The 12,643-nt window shown below is 46.7% G+C and overlaps 1 protein-coding gene across 3 annotated transcripts in view; it reads left to right on the top strand.

Moving 5' to 3' along the window:
* The window catches only part of PTPRT (protein tyrosine phosphatase receptor type T), a 1,118,573-nt gene extending 1,113,066 nt beyond the window's left edge, over positions 1–5,507 (top strand). For all 3 annotated transcript variants that reach the window (XM_028828430.2, XM_077949122.1, XM_028828427.2), the window contains 2 exons: positions 2,291–2,426; positions 3,379–5,507. In XM_028828430.2, the coding sequence (XP_028684263.1) occupies positions 2,291–2,426; positions 3,379–3,432 (190 nt within the window). In that variant the 3' untranslated portion in view covers positions 3,433–5,507. The remainder of the gene's footprint in view (positions 1–2,290; positions 2,427–3,378) is intronic.
* The last annotated feature ends 7,136 nt before the right edge of the window (positions 5,508–12,643 follow it).

The raw sequence follows: 12,643 nt of genomic DNA, 5'->3' as shown, positions 1-12,643 counted from the left end.
GGGGCACAGTGAGCTCCAGACCAGCTGTGTTTATACCCCCATTGCTGGGGTGAACTGCAGACTTTACCTCCTGTCTTTGAATGGACATTGTCCAGTCTAATGAATTCTGATGTCATTACGTGGGGTGGAGGTCAGGACCTCGAGAGGACAGTGGCTGACAAAGGGTCCAATGTCAAGAAAATCACTGAATTTTATAAGCCTCAGTTTCCTCATCTGTTCAATGGGTATGTGGAATTAGACAATCTTCAGACCCTATAGTGCTTTGGCATGAAATAGAAAGTAAACACACTTTATCTGCCAACATGACCAAGAATGTCATGGTAGCAAATATGCAAATGTTGTCAATGTAATTACTTAAAAGAGCAAGTGTCACAGAACCTATCCTAGGAGTACAGAGTGACCACAGAGGGTTCTACGAAGTCTGACACCCAAAACAAATCTGCAGCCATAACAGCTATGTGTGAAATATTTGATTCACAGTCACTCACTTTGCTTCTTAGAACTTCAACGATTTGAGGAAAAGTCATTGAGAAGGCCTCTCTCTTTAAAAATGTTATGTTAAAGGAAATTTGAACCAAGGTCTTCTCTTTCTCAGAACAAATATTTCTGGAGCTAGTGGAGGCACTGATAATATCTGACTGACCTCAGAATTGAGGTCAATCTTTTCAAAACCAGCTAATTATTCTCCCTCTCAAACAGGTGGTGCATGCACATGTTAGGAAAGTCAGAGAGCTTAAAGGAGGTTAAACATACAGACACATAGAGATGCACACACAGAGCTTCAGGGCCACCACCTGCAGCAGATATTCCTTTCCAGAGGAAGCAAATCTCAGGCTAGAGTTCAGGAAGACACTACGTGGTGTCCCAAGTCAGGTTGATGGGTGGCATCAGCCAAGCCCAGGTGGCTCTGCCCACATCCCAGAAACTAGCAGCTGGTTTCCTGCCAGCTAATCCCTGCTGCCTCCAGATGCCCAGATGCCTCCCACACATTCAGGTGACCTTATCTTAGCACCCATCTTTCAGGGTCTCAGACCACCAGGCCCTGAGACCCTGTGCCTACTCACCTCTTCCCTTTGGACACTGTTATTCTTGCTTCAGAAATGATAGAATCTTCTTTCGCAGGAGACCTTACTCTCTCTCTCTCTCTCTCATGTTTGTTTTTTAGCCTGTTTTTGTTTTGTTTTTGTTTTCGTTTGCAATAGTGTCTTTATCTATGTCCTTTCTAGCCAAGGTGGCCAGTAGTTTGAACCAAAGGAAGGTACAGGGACATTCTTCTACCAACAGGGACCTTGGTTTCCCCAAGAGTCACAGACGCCATAACAGACCCTGAAATGCAGGCACCAGTCAGGGAATGGAAAGCAACTCTCTGTACTTGAAACATCTGGTCACTGCGTATCCTGTAGATAAAACATCTGGGAGATTGACTGAGTGCCTTAGTTTCCGTCCAGATGTTCTTTAGACACAGACCATTACATGAAATCATTAGTTGCTCTTGGCAACATGCCCAGGAGTTCTGAATCAGGCATATTCCTACAGGGACTCTCTGTAAAGCGTTTGAAGGGTGTTTCCATGAAGATGACTTATGGAATTTCAGAAAGGAATAACAGACATAGCTCTGCCACGAACCTTCTATCCCTAGACTCAAGATCAGTAGCATCTTGCTTAAACCAAGGTGTATAGTAGACACCTGTCATTTTAAGATAAAGCCTATCAGGCCCAGTTCCTCCCTCCAAGTTCCTACCTCCAAGCTTGGGCTGGCTGACCCTAGGCTAACAGAGTATTGCTGTCCTTAGTGGAGGATGGGAAGAACTAGTAGGAAAATCACTTGGAAATTTTCATTGTCTTTATTGGATGTTTAAGTGGACCCACAGCATCCTTTTGGACATGGATGCAAGCATCAGCAAGGATGCAGGTGTCACATGTACAAAGACACAGTACTGTCCTGCCCTTGGCGTTTGGGTGAGTGTGCCCCGAGTGACTGTAACATGCTCATAGAACCAAGAAACGTCAAGCTAATTGAACTTTCAAAGGTCATCTAGTCCAACCCCTTCATTATATGAGTGAGGAACTTGGGGCCCAGACAGAGGAAGTGACTTGCCCAAGGTCAAAGGAAGTTAATGGCACAGAGTCAAACCATAACTCATGGCTCAGGCTAAAGCCTGCACCATTCATTGCCTTGCCTTGTATCTGCCCAGGCAGCTGATCCCTATTTCTACTGATGTACCTTTAGAATCATCAGGTGCCTGGAAGGGACCTAGGAACATGGCTCACCTCTTTGCTCTGTGTTTAGAAACGGGGGAGGCCGTAGTGGAACCTTCTGTGCCATCTGCAGTGTGTGTGAGATGATCCAGCAGCAAAACATCATTGACGTGTTCCACATCGTGAAAACACTGCGTAACAACAAATCCAACATGGTGGAGACCCTGGTGAGTATCCCAAGGACTGTTCTCCAACAGCCAGGGGCTGACTAGTTCCCTTGACCTGGAGAAAATGACATCAAATAGTAAAATCACTCAGCAGCTGGCTGCTGATTATATACCTGCAGTCTGTGCCCTTGATATGCACCGTTATCTGCCCTGTGTTTTCCCCTTCCAACCTCCCCAACTTTTCTTTCTTGCAGGAAAATCCAATTATTAATCCTGCTACACCTACTTTGCTTCACTTTCTGCCCATTCCTTAAGACAGTGTCGTTAATTCAGGCTTAAAGGAATGGATTCTGGATTAGTAGAATGTGAAGTATGCTTTCACTTCTGTCTAATTATATTCCAATTAATTTATGCTAATTTTTACAAGAGAGAGCATTTGCAGTAGAGAGCACTGTGGAGGAAAGTGCGGCAAAGAGGGCGTGCGGGCCAAGCCCCTGATGGTAAGACCCGGCCGGTACCATGCTGGGCCACTGCACCATGCACGAGGAGCTTTAATATGTCTTTAAACCTACTCCAGGTGTGGTCTTGGTCAAAATGAGGCCCTATTAGCACGTAGGTCACAGACCAGCAGCAGCATCATTACCTGGGAGCTTGTTAGAAATGCAGAATCTTGCGCCCCACTCCAGATTTACTGAATCAGAATGTGCATTTTAAAAAGATTTCTGGCTGCCTTGTATGCACATTACAGTTTGAGAAGCACTGTTGTACAAAACAGTAAAAAAGAAAGGGAATGATGCCAGCTGGGCATTCGAGGAAGCCTGGGTAGAAGCAGCCGTCAAGCGGAATTTTGAAGGATGTCCAGATAGGGGTAATTTTGAGTTGACATAATGTGGATGTAGATAAAGTTTTCTCCAAACTCTGTATCTCTAAACTAAATGCATTTTCCCTTTCCTTTTTCATCTCTCTTGTCTCCTCTTCTCCCTCTCTGCCTCTCCTCCTCTCCGCCTCTCAGGAACAGTATAAATTTGTATACGAGGTGGCACTGGAATACTTAAGCTCCTTTTAGCTCAGTGGGATGGGGAACCTGCCGGAGTCCAGAGGCTGCTGTGACCAAACCCCCTTTTGTGTGAATGGCAGTAACTGGGCTCAGGGGCTCCGAGGTGGTGGCACCCTGCCTGACTCCAAGGAGAAGACTGGTGGCCCTGTGTTCCACGGGGGGCTCTGCACCTTCTGAGGGGTCTCCTGTTGCTGTGGGAGATGCTGCTCCAAAAGGCCCAGACTTCCTTTTCAACCTAACCAGCCACAGCCACGGGCCCAAGCAGAAGTACACCCACAAGCAAGGCCTTGGATTTCTGGCTCCCAGACCTCCTGCTTTTGTTCTGAGTTTGTGGATCTCGTGGCAAGCCGACTGTGCAGGTGCTGGGGAATGGGAAGCTCCCCTGCCTTCCTTCTCCTTGGGAGTGGAGGAGATGTGTGTTCTGCTCCTCCATGTCATGGAAAAGATTGGGGCTCTTGGGGGTCACTGCTCTGCTGCCCCCTGCAACCTCCTTCAGGGGCCTCTGGCACCAGACATTTGCAGTCTGGACCAGTGTGACCTTACAATGTTCCCTAGGTCACAAGAGAGGCCCCCATCCTCACACCTAACCTGCATGGGGCTTGGCCCACAACCATTCTGTACCCCTTCCCCAGCCTGGGCCTTGACTGTCCAGCATTCACTGGCCGGCCAGCTGTGTCCACAGCACTCTTTGATAAAGGTGTTCTTTGCTTTTTTGTGTGGTCAGTGGGAGAGGGTGGAACTGCAGGGAACTTCTCTGCTCCTCCTTGTCTTTGTAAAAAGGGACCACCTCCCCGGGGCAGGACTCAGGCTGACCTGTAGGATGTAACCCGTGTGTCTCTTTGGTGGTAGCTTTCTTTGGAAGAGACAAACAAGATCTGATTATTTTCCAAAGTGTATGTGAAAAGAAACTTTCTTTTGAGGGGTGTAAAATCTTAGTCTCTTGTGTCAAAAAGAAAGGGGCGGGGGAGTTTGAGTGTGTACCTCTAAGACAAATCTCTTGGGCCTTTTATTTTTTCCTGGCAATGTCCTTAAAAGCTCCCACCCCGGGACAGCATGCCACTGAGCAAGGGAGAGATGGGCGAGCCTGAAGATGGTCCCTTTGGTTTCTGGGGCAGATAGAGCACCAGCTTTGGGCATAATTTGGCTCTCCAAATTTGAACTCCTTCCTAAAGAAACCCAGCAGCCACCTTGAAAAAGGCCATTGTGGAGCCCATTATACTTTGATTTAAAATAGGTCAAGAGAATCAGGCCCGGAGATCTAGGGTCTTGTCCAAAGTGTGAGTCAGTGAGAGGGAACCAACATTTGCTAAGTCTCTACTGTATGCCAGGGATCATGCTTGGCACTTTCCACAGGACATTCCACTCAGTCCTTAGAACCCCCAGGAGAGAGCTACTGGCTTGTTACCATCCCCATTTGATCATCTCCTCCAATGAGGAAACCCAGGCACCTTCCTCAGTGTTGAAATCCTGGGTTCCAAAGGGGCAGGTAATGGCAGTGAGACTTCTCTGTGCTGTTTTTCTCATGTTCTCTAAGTCAAGCAGTTATTTTATGGAGGGAAAATAAGGCCAGAAACTTCTGAGCAGAGAACTCCTCTACAAATGGAAATTTAGTACTTTCTTCCTGATGCCAGTTCTTCTGGGAAGCCCAGAATTTCATATATATTTTAGTAACACATTCCCAGCTCCCCAGGAAAGCCAGTCTCATCTAATTTCTTAGTCAGTAAAAACAATTCCCTGTTCCCTCAGGCTATGAAGGGACCAGACAGGGACACTCTCGATCTTGATCTCTAGCCAGTGCTTAGGCCCAGTATCTGACAGCCTCAGGTGGGCTGGGACCGAGGAAGCTCCATCTTGAAGGCTGGTCTAGCCCCAGACAGGGCATGAGGGGCAGAGAACCCAAGAAGGCACAGCTTTGGCCCTCAGGAGCCCACTGTATGCTGGGGAAATTGAATCACGGTGCAGTAGTGTGGAGTGGATGAGTGTTCCATGAGCCTAGGAGCAAGAAAGTCTCTTTGGCCTAGGGCTTCCTGGAGAAGGGGACATCCGTTCCTGCTGGGTCTTAACAGGTAGAAAAAGAACAAAAAGGAAACTCAGGCAAAGGGATCCATATGTGCAATGGCAAAGAAATGTGAAAAGGCATCGGGAGGAGCAGTCTGGGGGAGGCCAGCCCAGTGCGGGCACAGCACAACAGGCGGAGCAGCAGGGATGAGCCAGGGTCCAGGAGAGAGAGGCCCATCGCAAGTGCAGACTTTGTCCTATTGGAAACAAGGAGTCCACGGAGCTTTAGAGAGATGTACTCAGCTTCGTGTTGGCAGACTCCCTCTGACCAATGGGGCTGCCTCTTTTACTTTCATCAGACACTGTGAAAACATTCCCTTAAGTGTGTACTTTTTAATATCACATCTCTTTGTCTGTCTGCTCACTGTTTTGTTGCTGGAACTAAATATACAGTGGATCATGAGACTCGGATTCTATGAGAAACCCAGGGTCTCTGCTTTACCACGGAGCAGGGTCACCAACCCAGATCTCCAGGCCCATGAGGATGGAACATGAAAGGAGCCCACAAAAGTGGCTTCCATTGGCATGGGCTCTGGAGCTGTCTAGAAGTCCAGGGACACCAGACTTGATCAAGGAAGGGCTGTCACTTTAGAGGTTCAAAAGGAAGAGCCTCAAAGCAAAGGCAAGCAAAGGAACCCCGCGATGAACTTGCTCTTTCCCTTTGATGAGCCTCTCCCCAGGTGTATTTCAGCAGACCCCGGGGACCCACCCACACTGGGCCTGCTGGCCTCCCTTGGCTCCAGCCCACTGCCCCAGCTGGCCTTCCCCAGCCTGCAAGGAGCCTGGAGCATGGCAAATCCACCTGCTGTAGGCTATTATCTCAGATCTTGGTACATCCAGACAGCATGAGGGTGGAGGGAGAGCTATTTAACACAAATCCTAACATTTTTTTTTCTGCTCAGGAAGGGGTGTAATAGCTGGCAGATAAACATGACAGCAGTTTCTATCATTTTAAATGGTAGGAATTTAAAGTGTGACTTTAAGAAGAAAAAAACTTGTAAAAAAAAAAAAATATATATATATATATATATATCAGGCCATGGTGGGGTAACCCAGCAAGGACCAGTGATGATTCCCCCAGCTCATCCCCTTGTTTTCCCACAACCCAACCATTCTCCAAAGAAAGCAAGGCAGTGAATAGGTCTTAAGCCAGTGCACACAGGAAGAAATTGAGGCTCACAGATGGGGATGACTTCCTAAGATCCCATGAGACAAGGATGTGGCAAGGCTTGGATGAGATGGGGCACCAGTGCCCAGGAATTTGAACATTTTCCTTTACCCAGGAAATCTCTGGAGTCACCACAACCTCCCCCAGGGGATCTCCCCACCCCACCCCATTTACAGGGTGAGCTCAGCCTGTCGTGAGGAGAGGAAAATATTAGTGCTCTCTGAGTCTTTACAACAGGAGCTCTCACCTCATAGATGTGAACCCCGTTTGGAGAAGATGCAAGGAAGTAAAGAGAAGCCCAGGAACTTTCTCCATTTGTGTGTGTTTATGGCCTAGATAGCTACAGGATGTATCTTAGCTGCACTCCAACATTGCATCCTTTCTGGGGTGAAGAATCTAGGCCAACCAGGGGCCCTTGGTTCTCTAGAAGGCCACAGTAGGCCTTTGTGGGAATGGAAAGGGACAGCTTGCTTTTAGTGCTGGCCCTCTCTGTGGGTGTGGCCTGCAAAGGAACCAACAGACCCTATGCTGGGGACTGTAATGTGTGAGCTCATTAAATTCTTCCAACATTCTAAAGGAGAGTTTGTGATTGTCACCATTTTACTGATGAGGAAAGTAAGGCTCCTAGGGGAGAAATCACTTGCCCACAGTTCCATAGCTAGTGAGTGAAAGAACCAGGATTTAAACTGGTTTTTTCTCACTACAGAGACTATTTTTCCACCATTGTATCTCACATTTTTCCCAGGGGGTTATCCGTAACAGAAGAGACTAGAGTGGAACAGCTATCTCAGTGGATACAGCTCAAAGCAAACAACAGTAAGCTTAAAATTCCTTCATAGTCTCATGTTTTACTTTAACAATTCATGCAAAATTTGCATTCCACTTTCTGATTTAGCCTGGTTGGTTTTAATATGACTGTATGAATATTTCAAAAAAAAAAATGTGCTCTGTTCCTCATGTTGTTCTGTTCTGTTCACCTCACTATGACGGACCCTGGGTCAGCTGGTCTTGAACTTGACCCTAGAATTGACTCTAGGAGCAGTGACCCTGCTGCCTCCCAGAGCCAATTACAGGCAAGATCAAGACCAACTGACCTTCTCCTAGGCAGCTCCTTTGGTGTGCAGATGCTCTGACCTCACTGTTCATGAGTGGACCTCAACTCAGGTATCTTCCAGTTGGGTGCTGGAAGGAACCCATTGACTCACACTAGAATGATGAGGATTTGCTCATCTGGCGTGGAGAAGGATGAGCCCACAAAACCCTAAAAGGAAAGGAGAGGCTGGACACAGCTGTACTCAGCAGATTCCTGAATGCTAGGCTGGAAAGTGGTGCCTGTTGTCCAAGTGGAGTCACATGGTTGCTAATGTGGGCAAGTCTGAGGACACACTTCATGAGCAGCTGGGGTCTGGAAGGCTCCTCGCTTTACCCTGGCCACATATACTTACTGGTTGCCTACAGCACATAGCACCTTGGAGAGAGCACTATTAGGAAACCGAGATTACTGTGGCACAATTAATTCCTGGGTAAGGCATGGGGTTGTGGTAGACAGAGCTCAGTCTTTAGTTTGAATCCCAACCCTGCCATTTCTTGGCCATAGAGTGTTGGGCCAACCAATTAATGTAAAAACATACATGAAAAAAGGACCCTCATCAACATTAGAAGGGGTAGATTCAGAGCACTTTAGGCAGGAAAACAGGAAGGCAAGGCCAGGAAACTGGAACCCAATGAATACTCAGAACCAAGGATGCAGATGATTTATTTAGCGAAGTGGTCACTTCTGTGACATAGCTGGACAAAGGATGGGTAACAGCTTGGCAGAGCCAGTTGGAGCAAGGGCAAATCTCAGTGTCTGGGGCAAAAGATGATGAATTTCCCTCTGACCCATCATGTTTATTCATCTTCCACTCCCCATTGCCACACTAGCTCTTGCTGTATGTCCTCAGCAGGATCTACATTCCCTCAGCGCTGGTGGGAACCCCTTAGAGTACATAGAGGTGTCAGTCCAGTAAGACTGCTCTACACAACAGAAGTGAGGCCCAGGGAATAGCAGCCAGGCCCTTATCCTGTTATCTCTGCAGGAGTGACTACCCTACCCAGATCCAGAGACACTGAAGGAAATGATAATTCCCTGGTACCTCACTGCCTCGGGACAGAATGAAGAAAGCCACCCTTCCTTAGGCTGCAGCTGGCCACCGCTGGGCTGGGTAAACAGGTCATCAGCACCAAGCTAAATCAGGAGTAACACTATGGAAGACACGGGTGAGCCCAAGAGGAAGCATGAACACGATACTGGTCCTAAGTCATGTCAACAGGTTGTGCTGGGCCAGGATCCCCAGGGGAAAAAAAATGGTCAACCCAACTGGAGGGTGGAAGAAAAAAAACATAAACATGGATAGTCACGTCATCTCAAATCCCTGACTTGCCTTCCTCATTACTTAACAGTGTGAGCTCCTTCTCACTCTATGACCAGCTTTGAATCACAGCCAAGTAAAACAAGGAAATAGGAAATAAATCCAACTAGAAGAGACAAGCTGATAGACAAGCTCCCATGCAAGGGTTCTCTGTTGGAGGTTTTCCATGTATACATGTCTAGAAGTGATAGAATGCAAGACCTTGGCTTCCTCTTGCAGGGATCTGCCTTTGAGGTCATAGACTGTCTGAACAACAGGGAGAGAGGTTAGTGGTGGAGCGTGGGGGGAGCTGTTCTAGCCCTAGTTTCTTCTGACACATTTTTCAGGATCATGGATCTGATCCTCAGAAGCACAGGAAAGACATCTAAGCCATATTTGTGCACATGAGCAGACTCTTCTAGATTTTTAGTAACCAGGGATGGGCTTTTGCATGGCACTGACTATACAGTTGTCTTGTAGAGATCAAGCCAGTCTTTTGCATCCCACCTCTAGAAAAGATGGGAAAAGGTCATCAAAGGGGCTACATTCACCAACTGAAATCCACCCATGAATGTTAGGTCTCTAAAAGGAGGCATCAGCACTCACAATGGTAGCCTCCAAACCTAGCATCCCACCTATCTAAGAGCTCAGTGGTGGTCCACTGGGACACATACAAGGGAAGTAAAAGGGCTCAGGATGAAAGAGAATCTGTTGGGAAGACTTTTAGGGGCTGGATCGTTATGGGGCTTCCTTCTGTATCTGAGAACTGCTCTGGGTGGTGGGATGTGGACTCTGATCCTTGATTGGAATGTTCAGAGAATGAGTGTCTGGTGGCCTTGAAGTGTTGGACAGAAAAGTATCAGTATAAAAGCCTGGAGCTCAGGGTAATTAATGTAGTTCATGGTTCCTTAGTGAGCAGGACTCTTGGATGTAGAGGAGAAAGGGTCATAGGAAGTAACCTGCCAAAATTACAAATTTAGTCTCTGTACAATTACTTCAGTGCCTTTGGGCTTATGAATACAAATCAGTAGACCTTCTCTATGATGGTCCAACAAACTCTCAGTGCCCACCCTGTCCCTGTATCTCCCATGGAAGATGAATACTATCAGGTGTTCTTTGGGTCAAAGCCCCCAGGGCATTCTGGAGGCTCAGAGGGCAAAGTGGTGTCATTCCATGTAAAATCAGGCTTCTGAGGCATCAGGCAGAATACGGTGTCCATATACTCCATAGGTCTGCTGATTCTTGGATGAAGTCAAGCACAGTTTGCTAGACCCAGGTCACTCCTCTGAGTATAACTAGGACCCATGAGTGAAACTTAATAGCTGTAAGGAAGACCTGCTGTCTGCCAGAGAGGGTAAGCTGCCCATCTCGGCAGCTGTCTAAAAAATGCCAGGTGTCTCTTTAAAGGGAAGAGGAGCATTGCTGAAATGGATTTCAGGTCACTTCCATTCTAGATGGGTGAGATCTTGTGGAGCTGGAATCACATTTGAACTCATTCATACCTGTAGAGCACAAATCCAAGTAGAGTGTTTGGTCTGTACAGGTTGAAGCCCCCTGCTCCCCCGTCCAAGTCTCCTCACTGAGCAGGCCAACATGCTCTTGTGGCTGCATATATTGGGCTGATCCATTCTGGTTATCACCAAACAGCAAACCATAGGGAACAGCCACTTTGCCACAGACCCAATACCCACGTAGATCTCTGATGAGAGCAGCCATAACTCAGACCCACTGACCAAAAGGGCCATGAGTGACAGCCAAAACCAGTGAAGGTCCAAGCAGGACACAGACCAGGGCTTTGCTTGCCATATACATTATCTCCAGAGGTTATTTCTACCCCACTCCCTATTCAAGGCCTGTTGGAGCAGATTGCAAAAGCAAAAGCACAGTAACTCAATTTACACATGATTATAATCATTTCCAGTGCACACATTTCATCACCAGGTGGATCCTGAGTTAGCCCATGTAAATCCAGGTTAACCCACATTGGTAATCAGACTCAAAAGCACTTTTCACCCTACATTCTACTAGCCAATCAAAGACAAAGAGTTGTGGCCTCTACCATTGCCTTGGCTTCTGAACACCCTCACAGGCTATCCCAAGGTTCCCGCTCAACTCCAGGGAGGCTGACATCTTCACATCCACTGGGCATATGATATTGCATGAGACCAAAGTCTCCACATTGTTTGAAGCCTCCTCCATGAATCCCAATGGCCTGCACTTGTACAGTTTGGGTGTTTGATAGATAAAGCACGTATGAGAAGAGAAAACAAAATAAATCAACTTTTTTAAAAAGCCAGCACTGTGCTGTCAATGTTTTTTTTTTTCTTTTCAATTCTAGCTTAAAAAAGCAGAAGGTAAATAATGTCAGGTCAATGAATATCAGATATATTTTTTGACTGTACATTACAGTGAAGTGTAATCTTTTTACACCTGCAAGTCCATCTTATTTATTCTTGTAAATGTTCCCTGACAATGTTTGTAATATGGCTGTGTTTAAAAATCTATACAATAAAGCTGTGACCCTGAGATTCATGTTTTCCTAAGATATTCGTACTGGTGTCTTCCTGAGGTTGGGTAGGGATGAGGTGGGGACAAGCTGAAGGAGGAGGAGAAAAAAAATATTATCAGCTAGGTTTCTTTATATTTAAGTTAATCCTTACATCACAGGAAATACATATTATTCCCTCTTTGCAGATGAAAAAGTTGAGGCTCAGAAATATCAGGGGATTTTCCATGACTGCACATTGAGCTAGTAAAAGGGTTGGGTGTAAAGTGGTGTTTCTCAAGTGTGGTTCATAGAGCACCGGCATCAGAATCACTGTGAAGTTTGTTACACATACAGATTCCTAAGCCCAGAGAATCACAATTTCAGGGTCTGCGTTGCTAACAAGTTGCCTAAATGTATCAGCTAGCTATGGCTGCATAATAAACCACCCAAAACTCAGTAACTTGAAACAAAAATATTATTTGATAGCAGCCACCTGAGACTCAACTGATCTAGGCTGAGCTCAGCTAATCTCAGCTAGGCTCATTCACGTGTTGGCTAAGGGCTCTATTCTAGGCAAGGCTTCGCTGGGGCATGTGAACTGTTATATCCCTGCACCTTATTTTCTTTACCCTCCTCCTGGCACCAACGAGGTAGCCTGTGCATATGCTCCTCATGATAATAGCAGGAGCATGAGAGAAAGTCCAATCACATATATATTTTGCCATACCTTTGCTTGAATCATATCTGCAACATCCCCTTGGACGCAGCTAGTTACATGGAATACTCAGAATCAAGGGGCAGGGATTCTGCTTCTTGACATAGACCCCTCTTCTCAATTTTCCAGAAAATACTGAGGTTGGCCAGGCATGGTGGCTCACACCTGTTATCTCAGCACTTTGGAAGACCAAAGTGGGAGATTAGTTAGGCCCATGAGTTAAAGACCAGCCTGGGCAACATAATGAGACCATATCTCTACAAAAAGTTCAAACAAATTAGCCAGGCGTGGTGGCACACACCTGTAGTCCCAGTTACTCAGGAGGCTGAGGTGAGTGGATTGCCTGAGCCTGAGAAGTTGAGGCTGCAGCAAGCTGAGACTGCACCACTGCAGTCCACCCT

This window comes from Macaca mulatta, chromosome 10, assembly GCF_049350105.2.
Source record: "Macaca mulatta isolate MMU2019108-1 chromosome 10, T2T-MMU8v2.0, whole genome shotgun sequence".
NCBI classification, from domain to species: Eukaryota; Metazoa; Chordata; class Mammalia; order Primates; family Cercopithecidae; genus Macaca; species Macaca mulatta.
Note: the sequence above shows the minus strand (reverse complement) of the source record. Positions and strands in the feature narration are given on the sequence as shown.